The following is a 21,700-nucleotide window of genomic DNA, read 5'->3' on the forward strand; positions in this document are numbered from 1 at the left end:
TTGATGGCATTTATTAAGCGCTTACTATGTGCAAAGGACTGTTCTAAGCACTGATTTCCAAATAGGCCTGAAAAAAAAATAATAATTGTAGTCTATGTTAATAATAATAATAATAATAATGGCATTTGTTAAGCCCTTACTATGTGCAAAGCACTGTTCTAAGCGCTGAGGGGGTTACAGGGTGATCAGGTTATCCCACTTGGGGCTCACAGTCTTAATCCCCATTTTACAGATGACGGAACTGAGGGCCCAGAGAAGCTAAGTGACTTGCCCGAGGTCACACAGCAGACATAATAATAATAATGATGGTATTTGTTAAGCGCTTACTATGTGCAAAGCACTGTTCATTCCTTCATTCATTCAATCATATTGAGCACTTACTGTGTGCAGAGCACTGTACTAAGCACTTGGGAAGTACAAGTTGGCAACATATAACCTCCCCAGCGCTTAGAACAGTGCTTTGCACATAGCGCTTAATAAATGCCATTAAAAAAAAAAACCTTCTGAGCCTCAGTTACCTCATCTGTACATTGGGGATTAAGATTGTGAGCCCCACGTGGGACAACCTGATCACCCTGTATCCCCCCAGCACTTAGAACAGTGCTTTGCACATAGTAAGCGCTTAACAAATGCTCCCTTCTAGACCGTGAGCCCCCTTCTAGACTGTGAGCCCACTTGTTGGGTAGGGACCGTCTCTGTATGTTGCCAACTTGGACTTCCCAAGCGCTTAGTCCAGTGCCCTGCACACAGTAAGCGCCCAATAAGTACGATTGAATGAATGAAAGTAAGCGCTTAACAAATGCCACCATTATTATTATTATTATGGAGAAGTGAAGTGACTTACCCAAGGTCACCCAACAGACCTAACCGGAGGAGCTGGGATTAGACCCCACGTCCTCCGACACCGCTCGGGTCCGGGCTCTTTCCACCAGGCCTCGCTGCTTCCCAAGGCTTTGGCCTCGTCGGGCGCGGCGTTCCCACTCCGTTAGACCGTACGTTCCCGGTCGGCTGGGATCAATCAATCAATCAATTGTATTTATTGAGTGCTTACTGTGAGCACTGGACTAAGCGCTTGGGCATCCCGTCCCAAGCGTCCAGCCCGGCTCTCCGCGCCCGCAGTAGACGCCCCTGACATACGGCTGCCCTTTTCCCCGCAGGAAGTTGGCAATCTCTACGACATGTTCCACACGAGGAACTCCCTCCATCGCCGCGCGTATCAGCACAAGGTCGGCAACATCATCGAAACCATGTGAGTGGCCGCGGCGCCTCTGTATTAGACCAGCTCGTGATTTAGGAGTTTGGGACATCACCTTATACTGGGCTACTCATTCATTCATTTATTCATTCAATCATTCAATCATTCCTTCATATTTATTGAATATATTGATATGTATATATTGATATTATATTGATATATATTGATATATATAGATAGGATATTGATATTATTAAATCATTTTCATTTATTGAATTCACTTCACATCTCTGAATTTATTGAATTTATTTATTCATTCAATCCTATTTGTTTATTTATTATCCTATTTATAGAGAAGCACCGTGGCTCAGTGGAAAGAGTCAGAGGGTCATGAGTTCAAACCCCGGCTCTGCCAGTTGTCAGCTGGGTGACTTTCATTCATTCAGTCATTCGTTCATATTTATTGACTATATTGATATATATTGATATTATATTGCTATATTTTGATATATAGAGAGAGATAGTATATTGATATTATTAAATCATTTTCATTTATTGAATTTATTCATTCAATCCTATTTATTTATTTATTATCATATTTATAGAGAAGCACCGTGACTCAGTGGAAAGAGTCAGAGGGTCATGAGTTCAAACCCCAGCTCTGCCAGTTGTCAGCTGGGTGACTTTCATTCATTCAATCATTCGTTCATATTTATTGAATATATTGATATATATAGATAGTATAATGATATTATTGTCATATTCATTTATTGAATTTATTTATTCATTCAATCCTATTTATTTATTTATTATCATATTTATAGAGAAGCACCGTGGCTCAGTGGAAAGAGTCAGAGGGTCATGAGTTCAAACCCCGGCTCTGCCAGTTGTCAGCTGGGTGACTTTCATTCATTCATTCATATTTATTGAATATATATATTGATATATATTGATATTATATTGATATATTGATATATATAGATAGTATATTGATATTATTAAATCATATTCGTTTATTGAATTTATTCATTCAATCCTATTTATTTATTTATTATCATATTTATAGAGAAGCACCGTGGCTCAGTGGAAAGAGTCAGAGGGTCATGAGTTCAAACCCCGGCTCTGCCAGTTGTCAGCTGGGTGACTTTCATTCATTCAATCATTCATTCATATTTATTGAATATATTGATATATATATAGATAGTATATTGATATTATTAAATCATATTCATTTATTGAATTTATTCTAATCTTATTATTATTGTTTTTGCCAGCTTTGTGACTTCGGGCAAGTCACTTGACTTCTTTGTGCCTCAGTTCCATCATCTGTTAGGTGGGGATTAAGACTGTGAGCCCCCCGTGGGACAACTCAGTTACTTTATCTCTCCCCCAGTGCTTAGAACAGGGCTGGGCACATAGTAAGTGCTTAACAAATGTCATTATTATTATCGTCATTATTAGTATTGTCTCCCCCCTCTAGACCGTCAGCTCCTTGTGGGCAGGACACGTGGCTACCAACTCTCGTTCTCTTGTCCTCTCCCTGGCACTTAATCCAGTGCTGTGGGCATAATAATAATAATAATGTTGGTGTTTGTCAAGCGCTTACTATGTGCCAAGCACTGTTCTAAGCGCTGGGGTAGATACAAGGTGATCAGGCTGTCCCACGTGGGGCTCCCAGTCTTCATCCCCATTTTCCAGACGAGGGAACTGAGGCCCGCAGAAGTGAAGTGACTCGCCCCAAGCCACCCAGCCGACAAGTGGCGGAGCCGGGATTTGAACCCATGACCCCCGACTCCAAAGCCCGGGCTCTTTCCACCGAGCCACGCTGTAGCGCTCAGTTAACACGGTGGATTTCTGGATCCTCCACAGGATCACCGACGCCTTCCTCAAAGCGGACCCCTTTGTGCAGATCCGCGGGGCCAAGGGCCAGGAAACGTTCCGGATCTCCACCGCCATCGACGACATGGAAGCCTATACCAAGCTGACCGGTGAGCGAGGCCCTTCGATCGGCCGGAATAATAATAATAATAATAATAATAATGGCATTTATTAAGCTCTTACTATGTGCAAAGCCCTGTTCTAAGCACTTGGGGAGGTTACAGGGTGATCACAGTCTTCATCCCCTTCCTTCCTCTCCCCCTCGTCCCCCTGTCCATCCCCCCCATCTTACCTCCTTCCCTTCCCCACAGCACCTGTATATATGTATATATGTTTGTACATATTTATTACTCTATTTATTTACTTATTTTACTTGTACCTATCTATTCTATATATTTTATTTTGTTGGTATGTTTGGTTTTGTTCTCTGTCTCCCCCTTTTAGACTGTGAGCCCACTGTTGGGTAGGGACTGTCTCTATATGTTGCCAATTTGTACTTCCCAAGCGCTTAGTACAGTGCTCTGCACATAGTAAGCGCTCAATAAATTGATGATGATGATGATGATCCCCATTTGACAGATGAGGGAACTGAGGCCCAGAGAAGGGAAGCGACTGGCCCAAAGTCACCCAGCTGACAACTGGCGGAGCTGGGATTCGAACCCGTGACCTCTGACTCCAAAGCCCGGGCTCTTTCCACTGAGCCAAGCCCGGGCCTGGGAGTCGGAAGGTCCTGGGTTCTCATCCCGGCGCCGCCACGTCTGCTGTGTGGCCTTGGGCAAGTCGCTCCCCTTCTCTGGGCATCATCCGTAAAATTGGGATTGAGACTGGGAGCCCCGTGCGGGATTGGGGCTGCATCCGCCCTGATTAGATCACATCCATCCCTGCGCTTAGTACAGTGCCTGGCACATAGCGAAGCAGCGTGGCTCAGTGGGAAAAGCCCGGGCTTTGGAGTCAGAGGTCATGGGTTCAAATCCCGGCTCCGCCAGTTGTCAGCTGTGTGACTTTGGGCAAGTCACTTCACTTCTCTGTGCCTCAGTGACCTCAGCTGTAAAATGGGGATGAAGACTGTGAGCCCCGTATGGGACACCCTGATCACCTTGTAACCTCCCCATCGCTTAGAACGGTGCTTTGCACATAGTAAGCGCTTAATAAATGCCATCATTAATTAATTAAAATGGGGATGAAGACTGTGAGCCCCCCATGGGACACCCTGATCACCTTGTAGCCTCCCCAGCGCTTAGAACGGTGCTTTGCACATAGTAAGCGCTTAATAAATGCCATCATTAATTAAAATGGGGATGACGACTGTGAGCCCCCTGTGGGACGCCCTGATCACCTTGTAACCTCCCCATCGCTTAGAACGGTGCTTTGCACATAGTAAGCGCTTAATAAATGCCATCATTAATTAATTAAAATGGGGATGACGACTGTGAGCCCCCTGTGGGACACCCTGATCACCTTGTAACCTCCCCAGCGCTTAGAACAGTGCTTTGCACATAGTAAGCGCTTAATAAATGCCATCATTAATTAATTAAAATGGGAATGAAGACTGTGAGCCCCTGTGGTACACCCTGATCACCTTGGAACCTCCCCAGCGCTTAGAACAGTGCTTTGCACCTAGTAAGTGCTTAATAAATGCCATCATTAATTAATTAAAATGGGGATGAAGACTGTGAGCCCCCCGTGGGACACCCTGATCACCTTGTAACCTCCCCGGCACTTAGAACGGTGCTTTGCACATAGTAAGCACTTAATAAATGCCATCATTAATTAATTAAAATGGGGGTGACGACTGTGAGCCCCCCGTGGGACACCCTGATCACCTTGGAACCTCCCCGGCACTTAGAACGGTGCTTTGCACATAGTAAGCGCTTAATAAATGCCATCATTAATTAATTAAAATGGGGATGACGACTGTGAGCCCCCCGTGGGACACCCTGATCACCTTGTAACCTCCCCGGCGCTTAGAACGGTGCTTTGCACATAGTAAGCACTTAATAAATGCCATCATTAATTAATTAAAATGGGGATGAAGAGTGTGAGCCCGCCATGGGACACCCTGATCACCTTGTAACCTCCCCATCGCTTAGAATGGTGCTTTGCACATAGTAAGCACTTAATAAATGCCATCATTAATTAATTAAAATGGGGATGAAGACTGTGAGCCCCGTACGGGACACCCTGATCACCTTGTAACCTCCCCAGTGCTTAGAACAGTGCTTTGCACATAGTAAGCTCTTAATAAATGCCATTATTATTATTATTATTGAGTGCTTACTGTACATATATAGTATGTATAGTATAGTATAATTAACCTCCCCAGCTCTTAGAACGGTGCTTTGCACATAGTAAGCGCTTAATGAATGCCACTTTATTATTATTACCACAATAATTTATTGAGCGCTGACTGTGTGCGGAGCACTGGGCCAAGCGCTTGGGGCCGGACAACACAACCGGGGTGGGAGCCGCGTTCCCCGCCCCCAGCGAGCTCACGGGCCCCTCCGGGAGCGGGAAGACGGATGGCTCGATTTCCCGGCCTCGGGGGCCCGGGCTCCCCTTTTAGACTGTGAGCCCACTGTGGGGTAGGGACTGTCTCTATATGTTGCCAACTTGGACTTCCCAAGCGCTTAGTCCAGTGCTCTGCACACAGTAAGCGCTCAATAAATACGATTGATTGACTGATTGATTGTTTGATTGGGCAGATCACATCTTTCTGGAGATCTTGCACTCCTCGGATCCCAACCTGGCGGAGGCCCAGGAGATCCTGCACAAAGTGGAACGCCGGGAGCTGTACAAGTACGTGGGCGAGACGCAGCCGTCCCACGACAGGAAGATCTGGCCCGTGAGTAGGGTGGGCGGGCCGCTCCGGCCACATCTGGGGCGGGGGGATCGCAGGAGGGCTGGGTAGCTGCTTAATAATAATAATCATCATCATCATCATCATAATAATAATAATAATGTTGGCATTTGTTAAGCGCTTACTATGTGCAAAGCACTGTTCTAAGTGCTCGGGGGGGATGCAAAGTGATCAGGTTGTCCCACGTGGGGCTCACAGTCTTAATCCCCATTCGACAGATGAGGGAACTGAGGCTCAGAGAAGTGAAGTGACTTGCCCAAGGTCACACAGCAGACGTGGCGGAGCCGGAATTCGAACCCCTAACCTCTGACTCCAAATCCCAGGCTCTTTCCGCTGAGCCATGCTACAGATATCCAGCGTGGCTCAGTGGAAGGTGCCCAGGCTCCGGAGTCAGATGTCATGGGTTCAAATCCCAGCTCCGCCAACTTCCAGCTGTGTGACTTTGGGCAAGTCACTTCAATCAATCAATCAATCGATCGTGTTTATTGAGCGCTTACTGTGTGCAGAGCACTGTACTAAGCGCTTGGGAAGTACAAGTTGGCAACATACAGAGACGGTCTATAGCCGTCTATAGACGGTCTATAGCCCGGGCTCTTTCCACTGAGCCACGCTGCTTCTCTTCTCTGAGTGCTTTCATGTACTCAGTCGTGTTTATTGAGTGCTTAATGTGTGCAGCAGCATCATCATCAATCGTATTTATTGAGCGCTTACTGTGTGCAGAGCACTGTACTAAGCGCTTGGGAAGTCCAAGTTGGCACCATATAGAGACAGTCCCTACCCAACAGTAGGCTCACAGTCTAAAAGGGGGAGACAGAGAACAAAACCAAACATACTAACAAAATAAAATAAATAAAATAGATATGTACAAGTAAAATAAATAAATAGAGTAATAAATATGTACAAACATATATACAGGTGCTGTGGGGAAGGGAAGGAGGTAAGATGGGGGGATGGAGAGGGGGATGAGGGGGAGAGGAAGGAAGGGGCTGAGTGTGGGAAGGCCTCCTGGAGGAGGTGAGCTCTCAGTAGGGCCTTGAAGGGAGGAAGAGAGCCAGCTTGGCGGATGGGCAGAGGGATTGGGGGCATTCCAGGCCCGGGGGAGGACGTGGGCCGGGGGTCGATGGCGGGACAGGCGAGAACGAGGTACGGTGTGCAAAGCACTGTATTAAACGCTTGGGAGAGTACAATATAGCAATAGGTACATTTCTTACCCACAGGGAGGTGATAGCCTGGTGTGGGTGGTCCGTCCCTGTTTCTCCCGACCGCACCCTCGGTTTTTCCCTTTTGTGCCTAACCAGGATGTTCATTCGGTCGTATTTATTGAGCGCTTACTGTGTGCAGAGCACTGTACTCGAAGCAGCGTGGCTCAGTGGAAAGAGCCCGGGCTTTGGAGTCAGAGGTCATGGGTTCAGATCCCGGCTCTGCCAATTGTCAGCTGGGTGACTTTGGGCGAGTCACTTCACTTCTCTGGGCCTCGGTTACCTCATCTGGAAAATGGGGATTGACTGTGAGCCCCACGTGGGACAACCTGATCACTCTGTAGCCTCCCCAGCGCTTAGAACAGTGCTTTGCACATAGTAAGCGCTTAATAAATGCCATCATTAATATCTTCTAGACTGTGAGCCTACTGTTGGGTAGGGACCATCTCTATATGTTGCCAACTTGGACTTCCCAAGCGCTTAGTACAGTGCTCTGCACACAGTAAGCGCTCAATAAATACGATTGAATGAATGAATTATTATTATTACTGTGCAAAGCACTGTATTAAGTGCTTGTGAGAGTACAATATAGCAATAGGTACATTCCATGCCGTCATTATTATTATTATCATAGTTTAGAGGGGGCCGGGGAAGCCTCGGTTTTCCCTTTTGTGCCTAACCAGGATGTTCATTCAGTCGTATTTATCGAGCGCTTACTGTGTGCAGAGCACTGTACTAAGCGCTTAGCGCGTAGCTCAATGGAAAGAGCACGGGCTTGGGAGTCAGACGTCATGGGTCCCGGCTCCGCCACTTGTCAGGCCGCATGACTTGAGCACTTCTCTGGGCCTCAGTTCCCTCATCTGGAAAATGGGGATTAATAATAATAATAATAGCATTTATTAAGCGCTTACTATGTGCAAAGCACCGTTCTAAGCGCTGGGGTGGTTACAAGGTGATCAGGTTGTCCCACGGGGGGCTCACAGTCTTCATCCCCATTTGACAGATGAGGGAACTGAGGCCCAGAGAAGTCAAGTGGCTTGCCCAAAGTCACCCAGCTGACAGTTGGTGGAGCCGGGATTTGAACCCATGACCTCCGACTCCAAAGCCCGGGCTCTTTCCACTGAGCCATGCTGCTTCCCCTAAGACTGTGAGCCCCACGTGGGACAACCTTGATTACCTTGTATCCCCCCCAGCGCTTAGAACAGGGCTTGGCACATAGTAAGCGCTTAACAAATACCGACTTTATTGTTGTTATTAGGCGGCACTAGAACAAAGCCTGTAGTGCAAGTCACTTCACTTCTCTGGGCCTCAGTTCTCTCATCTGTCAAATGGGGATTAAGGCTGTGAGCCCCCCGTGGGACAATCTCATCACCTCGTAACCTCCTCAGCGCTTAGAACAGTGCCTTTGCGCATAGTAAGCGCTTAATAAATCATGATGACTTGTATTTCTTGAGCGCTTACTGTGTGCAGAGCACTGTACTAAGCGCTTGGGAAGTCCAAGTTGGCAACATATAGAGACGGTCCCTACCCAACAGTGGGCTCACAGTCTGAAAGGGGGAGACAGACAACAAAACCAAACATACTAACAAAATAAAATAAATAGAATAGATATGTACAAGTAAAATAGAGTAATAAATATGTACGAACATATATATATATATATATATATATATATATGTATGTATATATATATATATATATATACAGGTGCAGTGGGGAAGGGAAGAAGGTAAGATGCAGGGGGGATGGAGAGGGGGACGAGGGGGAGAGGAAGGAAGGGGCTCAGTCTGGGAAGGCCTCCTGGAGGAGGGGAGCTCTCAGTAGGGTGATCATTATTATAAATAAATATAATAGATATAAATATAATAATTATATAAAATAAATATATTATAAAGATATAATATAAATAAATAATATATGTGATATATAATAGTATAATATAGTATAATATTATAATTATATAATATAATATATAATAATATAATATAAATAAAGATATAATATAAATAGATAAATGCGATCATTATTATAGCGCGTCCAACCCCTTCGCCGGGACATCAGCTCAGGCTCGGAAAACCCTCCTTGCTCCCGACTCGGGCGGACGTGGGGTCCTCCCAGGAGCGGGCGGGAGGGTGCCCATCCCCGGGACCGTGAGCCCACTGTTGGGTAGGGACTGTCTCTATATGTTGCCAATTTGTACTTCCCAAGCGCTTAGTACAGTGCTCTGCGCACAGTAAGCGCTCAATAAATACAATTGATGATGGTGATGATGACCCACGCGGTCCGGGCTGCGGGGGTTGCGGGTGATGGGCGTGCCACCCGTTGGTCCCCCAGGAGGAGTACGATAAACTCCGGAGGGAAGTCGCCGCGTCTTCTCCGACCGGCATCGACTTGAAGGCGAAACTGACGGCGGAGGACTTCATAGTGGACGTAAGTAGCCTCGCCCGTAAAACCCCCTTCCCTGCTGGGCGACCGTGGGCAAGTCGCTTCCCGTCTCTGGGCCTCCCATTTCCCAATTGGGGATCCCATCCCTGTCCTTCCCCTTACTTAGACTGGAGCCCCCCAGGTGGGACGGGGAGTGTGTCCCACCTGAAGATTTTAAATAGTAATAATAATAATAATAATAATAATGATGATGGTATTTGGTAAGCGCTTACTATGTGCAAAGCACTGTTCTAATCGCTGGGGGATGCAAGGTGATAATAATAATGACGGCATTTATTAAGCACTTACTATGTGCAAAGCACTATTCTGAGCACTGGGGGATGCAAGGTGATAATAATGACGGCATTTATTAAGCGCTTACTATGTGCAAAGCACTGTTCTAAGCGCTGGGGGATGCAAGGTGATAATGATAATGATGACGGCATTTATTAAGCGTGCTTACTATGTGCAAAGCACTGTTCTAATCGCTGGGGGATGCAAGGTGATAATAATAATGATGACGGCATTTATTAAGCGTGCTTACTATGTGCAAAGCACTGTTCTAAGCGCTGGGGGATGCAAGGTGATAATAATAATGGCGGTATTTATTAAGCGCTTACTATGTGCAAAGCACTGTTCTAAGCGCTGGGGGATGCAAGGTGATAATAATAATGACGGCATGTATTAAGTGCTTACTATGTGCAAAGCACTGTTCTAAGCGCTAGGGAGGCTACAAGGTGTTCAGGTTGTCCCACGGGGGGCTCACAGTCTTCATCCCCATTTTCCAGATGAGGTCACTGAGGCCCAGAGAAGTGAAGTGACTTGCCCAAGGTCATACAGCTGACAAGTGGTGGAGCCGGGATTCGAACCCATGACTTCTGACTCCAAAGCCCGGGCTCTTTCCGCTGAGCCACGAGGTGATCAGGTTGTCCCACGTGGGGCTCACGGTCTTCATCCCCATTTTACAGATGAGGGAACTGAGGCCCAGAGAAGTGAAGTGACTTGCCCAATGTCACACAGCTGACTTTCGGTGGAGTGGGAATTTGAACCCATGACCTCTGACTCCAAAGCCCATATTCTTTCCACTGAGCCACACTGCTTCTATCCCAGAGCTTAGCACAGGTTATGTGCTTCCCAAATACCTCAATTATCATCATTATTAATCACCAGAGACCACCACATATACACCCACACACACTCTCTCTCTCTTTTTATTTTATCTATTTATTTTATTTTATTAGTATGTTTGGTTTTGTTCTCTGTCTCCCCTTTTTAGACTGTGAGCCCACTGTTGGGTAGGGACTGTCTCTATATGTTGCCAACTTGTACTTCCCAAGTGCTTAGTACAGTGCTCTGCATACAGTAAGCGTTCAATAAATACGATTGATTGATTGATTTCTCTCACCCCACTCCCCCCTGGGGTGGGCATTCCACAAATATAGTAACAATAATATTAATAATTGTGGTATTTAAGCGCTTACTGTGTTCCAGGCACTGTACTAAGTGCTGGCGTAGATCCAAGCTAATCAGGTTGGCCACAGTCCCTGTCCCACGTGGGGCTCGCCGTCTTCGTCCCCATTCTACAGATGGGGCAACTGAGGCCAGAGAAGTGAAGTGACTTGCCCACGGTCACACAGCAGACAAGCGGCAGAGCTGTTTGCTAAAGAATGTTCAGAGAAATCTTATGCTGCCTTAACTCGCCAATTCCTTCCCATCTATCAAGCCCGCAACCTGGGTGTCACCCTCGACTCCGCTCTCTCATTCACCCCTCACATCCGATCCGTCACCAAAACCTGCCGCTCTCACCTCCGCGACATCGCCGAGATCCGCCCTTTCCTCCCCATCCAAACGGCTACCCTGCCGGTTCAATCTCTCATCCTGTCCCGCCTGGATGACTGCATCGGCCTCCTCTCCAATCTGCCATCCTCCCGTCTCTCCCCGCTTCAGTCTATACTTCACGCCGCTGCCCGGATCATCTCTGTGCAGAAACGCTCTGGGCAGGTCACTCCCCTTCTCAAAAATCTCCGGTGGCTACGAGTCAACCTACGCATCAGGCAGAAACTCCTCACCCTGGGCTTCAAGACTGTCCATCCCCTGGCCCCCGTCCTCCCTCCCCTCCCTTCTGTCCTTCTCCAGCCCAGCCCGCACCCTCCGCTCCTCTGCCGCCGCTCACCTCCTCACCGGGGCTCGTCCTCGCCCATCCCGCCGTCGACCCCCGGCCCACGTCATCCCCCAGGCCTGGAATGCCCCCAATCCCTCCAAACATCCGCCAACCTCGCTCTCTTCCTCCCTTCAAGGCCCTACTGAGAGCTCACCTCCTCCAGGAGGCCTTCCCACACTCAGCCCCCTCCTTCCTCTCCCCCTCATCCCCCTCTCCATCCCCTCCGTCTTACCTCCTTCCCTTCCCCACAGCACTTGTATGTATGTATATATGTTTGTACATATTTATTACTCTTATTTGTGCATATCTATTCTATTTTATTTTATTTTGTTAGTATGTTTGGTTTTGTTCCCTGTCTCCCCCTTCTAGACTGTGAGCCCACTGTTAGTTAGGGACCGTCTCTATGTGTTGCCAACTTGTATTTCCCAAGCACTTAGTCCAGTGCTCTGCACACAGTAAACACTCAATAAATACGATTGATTGATTGATTGATTCCCCCCTTCAAAGCCCTACTGAGAGCTCACCTCCTCCAAGAGGCCTTCCCACACTGAGCCCCCTTTTCCTCTCCTCCTCCCCATCCCCTCCGCCCTACCTCCTTCCCCTCCCCACAGCCCCTGTATATATATGTTTGGACAGATTGATTACTCTTTTTGACTTGTACATATTTACTATTCTATTTATTTTGTTAACGAAGTCCATCTAGCTTTATTTCTATTGATTCTGACGACTTGACACCCGTCCACATGTTTTGTTTTGTTGTCTATTTATTTTGTTAACGATGTCCATCTAGCTCTATTTCTATTGATTCTGATGACACCCGTCCACATGTTTTGTTTTGTTGTCTATTTATTTTGTTAACGATGTGCATCTAGCTTTATTTCTATTGATTCTGACGACTTGACACCCGTCCACATGTTTTGTTTTGTTGTCTATTTATTTTGTGAACGATGTGCATCTAGCTTTATTTCTGTTGATTCTGACGACTTGACACCCGTCCACATTTTGTTTTGTTGTCTATTTATTTTGTTCGTGATGTGCATCTGGCTTTATTTCTGTTGATTCTGACAACTTGACACCCGTCCACATGTTTTGTTTCGTTGTCCGTCTCCCCCTTCTAGAACGTGAGCCCGCTGTTGGGTAGGGACCGTCTCTAGATGTTGCCAACTTGTACTTCCCAAGCGCTTAGTACAGTGTTCTGCACACAGTAAGCGCTCAATAAATACAATTGAATGAATGAATGAATGAGGCGGTGGTGGGGGATCTGATTTCCATGGGGAACTGGGCTTCATCATCATCATCAATCGTATTTATTGAGCGCTTACTGTGTGCAGAGCACTGTACTAAGCGCTTGGGAAGTACAAGTTGGCTTGCGGGAAGAACCCTGAGGGCCTCCGGGGAGTGCGGCCTATTTTTTTAGACTGTGAGCCCACTGTTGGGTAGGGACTGTCTCTATATGTTGCCAACTTATACTTCCCAAGCGCTTAGTACAGTGCTCTGCACACAGTAAGCGCTCAATAAACGCGATTGATTGATTCTCCCTCAGCGGTATTCATTGAGCACTCACTGCTCTCCAAGCGCTTCGTAGAGTGCTCTGCACATAGTAAGGGCTCAGTAAATGCGACTGAATAAATGAATGAACGTGTGCAGAGCACTGTACTAAGCGCCTGGGAGAGGAGAGCACGCCCCCGCCCATAAAGAGCCGTTCTCCCCGCCCAGGTTATCAACATGGATTACGGCATGAAAGACGAAAATCCCATCGACAAAGTCCGCTTCTACTGCAAGAGCAACGAGAGCCAAGCCATCATCATCACCAAAGACCAGGTAAGAGTCGTCACTCGTAGGGTACTTGGGAAGCGCCCTAATAATAATGATTGTGGTGCCCGTTAAGCACCACCCTATATGTGACAGGTAAAATAAATAGAGTAATAAATCTGTACAAACATACACACATATAATAATAATATTTATTGAGTGCTTACTGTGTGCAGAGCACTGTACTAAGCGCTTGGGAAGTCCAAGTCGGCAACATATAGAGACGGTCCCGACCCAACAACGGGCTCGCAGTCTAGAAGGGGGGGACACAAGACAAAACATAATAAGAAATGAAAATAAATAGAATAGTTTTGATCAGTTGGGTGCGCAAACTCACGGGCCGGGATGGCACCTACCAACTCGGTGGGATTGTCCTCTCCCAAGCGCTTAGTACAGTGCTCTGCGCACAGTCAGCGCTCAATAAATAGCACCGGTCGATAAACGTGAAACCGGGGCCCTGGTAGGGCCGTCCTCAAGATGGTCCCACATTTGGGGCTCGAGGCCGTGAGGCTAGACTCGTCTCTGGGCTGTAAACTGATGGTGGGTGGGGAATTCATTCCTTCCTTCCATCGTATTTATTGAGCGCTTGCTGTGTGCAGGGCACTGTACTGAGCACTCGGAAGGTACAGTTCAGCAACAAAGAGAGACAATCCTTGCCCACGACGGGCTCACAGTCTAGAAGGGGGGAGACCAACATAAGGGACCGTCTCTATATGTCGCCAACGTGTACTTCCCAAGCGCTTAGTACAGCGCTCCGCACACAGTAAGCGAGCCCACTGTTGGGTAGGGACTGTCTCTATATGTTGCCAACTTGGACTTCCCAAGCGCTTAGTACAGTGCCCTGCACACAGTAAGCGCTCAATAAATACGATTGATTGATTGAATAAATACAATATAATGTTTATTGTTCCTGTTGTACTCTCTGAGCACTCAGTACAGTGCTTTGCTGTGAGCCCTTTGTCGGATAGGGTTTGTCCCTATCGGTTGCCGAATTTGACTCTCCAAGCTCGTGGTACGGTGCTCCCACCCGCAGTAAGCACTCCAGAAATAGGATGGAGTGAATGAATGAATGAATAAGCGCTCAGTAAACGCGATTGAATGGATGCGTGAACGCCACCCTGTCTCCCTCTCTCTTTCCCAGTCTTTTAGACTGTGAGCCCACTGTTGGCGAGGGACCGTCTCTCTATGTTGCCAACTTGGACTTCCCAAGCGCTTAGTACAGTGCCTTGCACACAGTAAGCGCTCAGTAAATACGATTGATTGATTGATTGAATAAATGCGATTGAATGAACGAATGTTTATTGTTCCTGTTGTACTCTCCGAGCACTCAGTACAGTGCTTTGCTGTGAGCCCTTTGTCGGATAGGGTTTGTCCCTATCGGTTGCCGAATTTGACTCTCCAAGCTCGTGGTACGGTGCTCCCACCCGCAGTAAGCACTCCAGAAATAGGATGGAGTGAATGAATGAATGAATAAGCGCTCAGTAAATGCGATTGAATGGATGCGTGAACGCCACCCTGTCTCCCTCTCTCTTTCCCAGTCTTTTAGACTGTGAGCCCACTGTAGGGTAGGGACCGTCTCTATATGTTGCCAACTTGGACTTCCCAAGCGCTTAGTACATTGCCCTGCACACAGTAAGCGCTCAATAAATACGATTGATTGATTGATTGAATAAATACGATTGAATGAATGAATATTTATTTTTCCTGTTGTACTCTCCGAGCGCTCAGTACAGTGCTTTGCTGTGAGCCCTTTGTCGGGTAGGGATTGTCCCTATCGGTTGCCGAATTTGACTTTCCAAGCTCGTGGTACGGTGCTCCCGCCCGCAGTAAGCACTCCAGAAATAGGATGGAGTGAATGAATGATGGAGTGAATGAATGAATGAATAAGTGCTCAGTAAATGCGATTGAATGGATGCGTGAAAGCGACCCTGTCTCCCTCTCTCTTTCCCAGTCTTTTAGACTGTGAGCCCACTGTTGGCGAGGGACCGTCTCTATATGTTGCCAACTTGGACTTCCCAAGCGCTTAGTACAGTGCCCTGCACACAGTAAGCGCTCAGTAAATACGATTGATTGATTGATTGAATAAATGCGATTGAATGAACGAATGTTTATTGTTCCTGTTGTACTCTCCGAGCACTCAGTACAGTGCTTTGCTGTGAGCCCTTTGTCGGGTAGGGATTGTCCCTATCGGTTGCCGAATTTGACTCTCCAAGCTCGTGGTACGGTGCTCCCACACGCAGTAAGCACTCCAGAAATAGGATGGAGTGAATGAATGAATGAATAAGCGCTCAGTAAATGCGATTGAATGGATGCGTGAAAGCCACCCTGTCTCCCTCTCTCTTTCCCAGTCTTTTAGACTGTGAGCCCACTGTAGGGTAGGGACCGTCTCTCTATGTTGCCAACTTGGACTTCCCAAGCGCTTAGTACAGTGCCTTGCACACAGTAAGCGCTCAGTAAATACGATTGATTGATTGATTGAATAAATGCGATTGAATGAACGAATGTTTATTGTTCCTGTTGTACTCTCCGAGCACTCAGTACAGTGCTTTGCTGTGAGCCCTTTGTCGGATAGGGTTTGTCCCTATCGGTTGCCGAATTTGACTCTCCAAGCTCGTGGTACGGTGCTCCCACCCGCAGTAAGCACTCCAGAAATAGGATGGAGTGAATGAATGAATGAATAAGCGCTCAGTAAATGCGATTGAATGGATGCGTGAACGCCACCCTGTCTCCCTCTCTCTTTCCCAGTCTTTTAGACTGTGAGCCCACTGTAGGGTAGGGACCGTCTCTCTATGTTGCCAACTTGGACTTCCCAAGCGCTTAGTACAGTGCCCTGCACACAGTAAGTGCTCGATAAATACGATTGATGATGATGATTAATAAATACGATTGATTGATTGATACTCCAGGTGTCCCAGTTCCTGCCGGAGAGATTTGCCGAACAGCTCATCCGCGTCTACTGCAAGAAGACCGACGACGAGAGCCTGTTTGCCGCCAGGCACCATTTTGTCGAGTGGTGTATGAAGAATAACTTCACCAAGCCACAGGTATGTGGTATTTATTCAGCGCTCACTATGTGCCCGACACTGTACTAAGCACCGAGGTAGATCCAAGCTAATTGGACCCAGTCTGCGTCCCACCATGGAGCCCGCAATCTTAATCACCATTTTGCAGATGAAACAACTGAGGCATAGAGAAGGTAGGTGACTTGCCCAAGGTCATACGACAGGCAAGCAGCCGTGACCAGCTGACGCCATATTCTCAGGCCTAGGCGCCACCCAAAAATAATAATAGTGGCATTTGGTTTATTTTAATGGTATTTGTTAAGCGCTTACTATGTGCCAAGCACTGTTCTAAGCATTTGTGGTTGGGGGGGAATACAAGGTAATCAGGTTGTCCCACGTGGGCTTCATCCCCATTATACAGGTGAGGTAAACGAGGCCCAGGGAAGTGAAGCGACTCGCCCAAAGTCACACAGCTGACAAGTGGCGGAGTCGGGATTTGAACCCACGACCTCTGACTCCCAAGCCCGGGTTCTTTCCGCCAAGCCACGCTGCTTCTCAGTTTTGTTAAGCGCTTATTATGTGCCCGACACTGTACTAAGCGCCGAGGTAGATCCAAGCTGGTTGGACCCAGTCTGCGTCCCACCATGGAGCCCCCAATCTTAATCACCATTTTGCAGATGAAACAACTGAGGCATAGAGAAGCTAGGTGACTTGCCCAAGGTCATACGACAGACAAGAGCCCCCCAAGCGCTTAGAACAGTGCTTTGCACATAGTAAGCGCTTAACAAATGCCAACATAATTATTATTATTATTAAGAGCCGTGACCAGTTGACACCAGACTCTCAGGCCTAGGCTCCACCCAAAAATAATAATAGCGGCATTTGTTTAATTTTAATGGTATTCGTTAAGCACTTACTATGTGCCAAGCACTGTTCTAAGCGCTTGTGGTGGGGGGAATACAAGGTAATCAGGTTGTCCCACGTGGGGCTCACAGTCTTAATCCCCATTTTACAGATGTGATAACTGAGGCAGAGAGAAGTGAAGTGACTCGCCCAAAGTCACCCAGCTGACAAGTGACGGAGCCGGGATTAGAACCCATGGCCTATGACTCCCAAGCCCGGGCTCTTTCCACTGAGCCACGCTGCTTCTCAGTTTTGTTAAGCGCTTATTAGGTGCCCGGCACTGTACTAAGCGCTGGGGTAGATCCAAGCTAATCAGGTTGGCCGCAGTCCCCATCCCATCTGGGGCTCCCGTTTTTGAGATGAGGGAACCAAAGCCTGGAGAGGCTTTTAGACTGTGAGCCCACTGTTGGGTAGGGACTGTCTTTATATGTTGCCAACTTGGACTTCCCAAGCGCTTAGTACAGTGCTCTGCACACAGTAAGCGCTCAATAAATACGATTGATGATGATGATGAAATGACTTGTCCAAGGTCACCCAGCCGGAGCCGGGATGAGAACCCAGGTCCTTCTGAATCCCAGGCCCGGGTTGTACCTGCTGGGCGACGCCGCTTCTCAAAACCATCACCGGGCTCATTCATTCATTCAGTCGTATTTATTGAGCGCTTACTGTGTGCAGAGCACTGGACTAAGCTCTGGGGAGGATACAAGGTGATCAGGTTGTCCCACGAGGGGCTCACAGTCTTCATCCCCATTTGACAGATGAGGTAACTGAGGCACAGAGAAGTGAAGTGACTTACCCAAGGTCACACAGCTGACAATTGGTGGAGCCGGGATTTGAAACCATTCATTCATGAATGTACTCCTTCCGTCGTATTGATGGAGCTCTGACTGTGTGCCGAGCACTGTACTAAGCGCTTGGGAGAGTCCAGTACAACAGTGAACAGACACATTCCCTGCCCTCCGCGAATCTTCCCTCCCCGAACCGATCCCAGCAGCGGTGTTGGTGGTCTGAGAGCCTTCTAACACTACTACTAATAATAATGATGGCATTTATTAAGCGCTTACTATGTGCAAAGCACTGTTCTAAGTGCTGGGGAAGTTACAGGGTGATCAGGTGTCCCACAGGGGTCTTACAGTCTTCATCCCCATTTTACAGGTGAGGTCACTGAGGCCCAGAGAAGTGAAGTGACTCGCCCAAAGTCACACAGCTGACAGTTGGCAGAGGCAGGATTTGAACCCATGACCTCTGACTCCAAAGCCCGGGCTCTTTCCACTGAGCCACGCTGCTTCTCTAATAATAATGGCATTTATTAAGCGCTTACTATGTTCAATCAATCAATCAATCGTATTTATTGAGCGCTTACTATGTGCAGAGCACTGTACTAAGCGCTTGGGAAGTACAAATTGGCAACACATAGAGACAGTCCCTACCCAACAGTGGGCTCACAGTCTAAAAGGGGGAGACAGAGAACAGAACCAAACATACCAACAAAATAAGATAAATAGGATAGAAATGTACAAGTAAAATAAATAAATAGAGTAATAAATATGTACAACCATATATACATATATCCAGGTGCTGTGAGGAAGGGAAGGAGGTAAGATGGGGGGATGGAGAGGGGGACGAGGGGGAGAGGAAGGAAGGGGCTCAGTCTGGGAAGGCCTCCTGGAGGAGCAAAGCACTGTTCTAAGCGCTGGGGAGGTTACACGGTGATCAGGTGTCCCACGGGGGGGCTCCCAGTCTTCATCCCCATTTTCCAGATGAGGGAACTGAGGCCCAGAGAAGTGAAGCGACTTGCCCACAGTCACCCAGCTGACAATGGGCGGAGCCGGGATTTGCACCCATGACCTCTGGCTCCAAAGCCCGGGCTCTCTCCACTGAGCCACGCAAAGGGGGCCTGCCTGACCGCTAGACATACAGGATTCATTCATTCATTCAGCCGTATTTATTGAGCCCTTACTGTGTGCAGAGCACTGTACTAAGCGCTCAGGATCATCGTACTCTCCCAAGTGCGTAGTACAGTGCTCTGCACGCAGTAAGCGCTCGGGAATTACCACTGAGCGGCCGATTCTCTGCCTGTCTGCCTCCTTGCGTCTGTACTTCTCTCCTTTTCCCAATCCCGCCACCCCAACCTCGTACCACTGTCCTCATCCCTCGTGTCCTCATCCGAGAAGCAGCGTGGCTCAGTGGAAAAGAGCACGGGCTTTGGAGTCCGGGGTCGTGGGTTTGAATCCTGACTCTGCCAATTGTCAACTGTGTGACCGGGCAAGTCACTTAGCTTCTCTGTGCCTCAGCTCCCTCCTCTGTAAAATGGAAATTAAGACTGTGAGCCCCCCGTGGGACCACCTGATCTCCTTGTAACCTCCCCAGCGCTTAGAACAGTGCTTTGCACATAGTAAGCACTTAATAAATGCCATCATTATTATTATTATTATTATCGCGACTGATGCAGCTCCCGTGCTGCGGGGGGCTGTCGCGCCGCTCGCCCACATCCCGCCCCTGGCCTGGGACGCCCTCCCTCCCCAAACGCGACAGACCTTCATCGAGCGCTTACTATGTGCAGAGCACTGGACTGAGTCCTTGGGAGAGTCCAAACCAACGAAATCCCCCCCCCCCCCCCCCAACCCGACCCCAGACTGTCAGCTCTTTGCGGGCAGGGAATGTGACTGTTTAGTGTTAAATCCCAAGCGCTTAGTACAGTGCTCTGCACATAGTAAGCGCTCAATAAATACGATTGATGATGATGATGATATCGTACTCTCCCAGGTGCTTAGTACAGTGCTCTGCCCGCAGTAAGTGCTCAATAAGTAGGATTGAAAGAATGAATGAATGAATGGAGACCCCACCCCCTAGGAGTGAGCCCGTCTGGACTTATTTATTTATTTTACTTGTATATATTTATTCTATTTATTTTATTTTGTGAATATGTTTTGTTTTGTTGTCTGTCTCCCCCTTCTAGACTGTGAGCCCGCTGTTGGGTAGGGACCGTCTCTATACGTTGCCAACTTGGACTTCCCAAGCGTTTAGTACAGTGCTCTGCACACAGTAAGCGCTCAATAAATACGATTGAATAAATGAATGAATGAATGTACAGTGCGGCGGGGGCCATCAGCTAGGACAGGGCAGGGAATGTGACTGTTTATTGTTATATAGTACTCTCCCAGGCGCTTAATACAGTGCTCTGCACGCAGTAAGTGCTTAATAAGTAGGATTGAATGAATGAAAGAATAAATGAATGAAAGGAGAACCCACCCTCTAGGAGTGAGCCCGTCTAGACAGAGTGGCTGGAGCCACCATCTGGGCCAGGACAGGGCAGGGAATGTGACTGTTTATTGTTATATCATCTCTCCCAGGCGCTTAGTACAGTGCTCTGCACGCAGTAAGTGCTCAATAAGTAGGATTGAATGAATGAAAGAATAAATGAATGAAAGGAGAAGCCACCCCCACCCCCTAGGAGTGAGTCCGTCTGGACAGAGCAGCCGGGGCCATCAGCTGGGCCAGGACAGGGCGGGGAATGTAATTGTTTATTGTTATATCGTACTCTCCCAGGTGCTTAGTACAGTGCTCTGCACGCAGGAAGTGCTCAATACATAGGATTGAATGAATGAAAGAATAAATGAATGAAAGGAGAAGCCACCCCCATCCCCTAGGAGTGAGCCTGTCTGGACAGAGCGGCCGCCGGGGCCATCAGCTGGGCCGGGACAGGGCAGGGAATGTGACTGTTTATTGTTATATCATCTCTCCCAGGCGCTTAGTACAGTACTCTGCACGCAGTAAGTGCTCAATAAGTAGGATTGAATGAATGAAAGAATAAATGAATGAAAGGAGAAGCCACCCCCATCCCCTAGGAGTGAGCCTATCTGGACAGAGCGGCCGGGACCATCAGCTGGGCCAGGATGGTACAGGGAATGTGACTGTTTATTGTTATATTGTACTCTCCCAGGCACTTAATACAGTGCTCTGCACGCAGTAAGTGCTCAATAAGTAGGACTGAATGAATGAAAGAATAAATGAATGAAAGGAGAAGCCACCCCCACCCCCTAGGAGTGATCCGGCCTGGACAGAGCAGCCGGGGCCATCAGCTGGGCCGGGACAGGGCAGGGAATGTGACTGTTTATTGTTATATCGTACTCTCCCAGATGCTTAGTACAGTGCTCTGCACGCAGTAAGTGCTCAATAAATAGGACTGAATGAATGGAAGAATAAATGAATGAAAGGAGAACCCACCCCCTAGGAGTGAGCCCCTCTAGACAGAGCGGCCGGAGCCAC

At 47.8% G+C, this 21,700-nt stretch overlaps 1 protein-coding gene across 1 annotated transcript in view; it reads left to right on the forward strand.

The window, feature by feature from the left end:
• SAMHD1 (SAM and HD domain containing deoxynucleoside triphosphate triphosphohydrolase 1) overlaps nt 1-21,700 on the forward strand; it is a 71,708-nt gene that overhangs the window by 47,456 nt on the left and 2,552 nt on the right. The window contains exons 10-15 of the mRNA XM_038750237.1: nt 1,158-1,249; nt 3,065-3,183; nt 5,776-5,915; nt 9,464-9,559; nt 13,431-13,535; nt 16,433-16,570. Of these exons, the coding sequence (XP_038606165.1) occupies nt 1,158-1,249; nt 3,065-3,183; nt 5,776-5,915; nt 9,464-9,559; nt 13,431-13,535; nt 16,433-16,570 (690 nt within the window). The remainder of the gene's footprint in view (nt 1-1,157; nt 1,250-3,064; nt 3,184-5,775; nt 5,916-9,463; nt 9,560-13,430; nt 13,536-16,432; nt 16,571-21,700) is intronic.

Source organism: Tachyglossus aculeatus, chromosome 8 (genome assembly GCF_015852505.1).
Source record: "Tachyglossus aculeatus isolate mTacAcu1 chromosome 8, mTacAcu1.pri, whole genome shotgun sequence".
Taxonomy (NCBI): domain Eukaryota; kingdom Metazoa; phylum Chordata; class Mammalia; order Monotremata; family Tachyglossidae; genus Tachyglossus; species Tachyglossus aculeatus.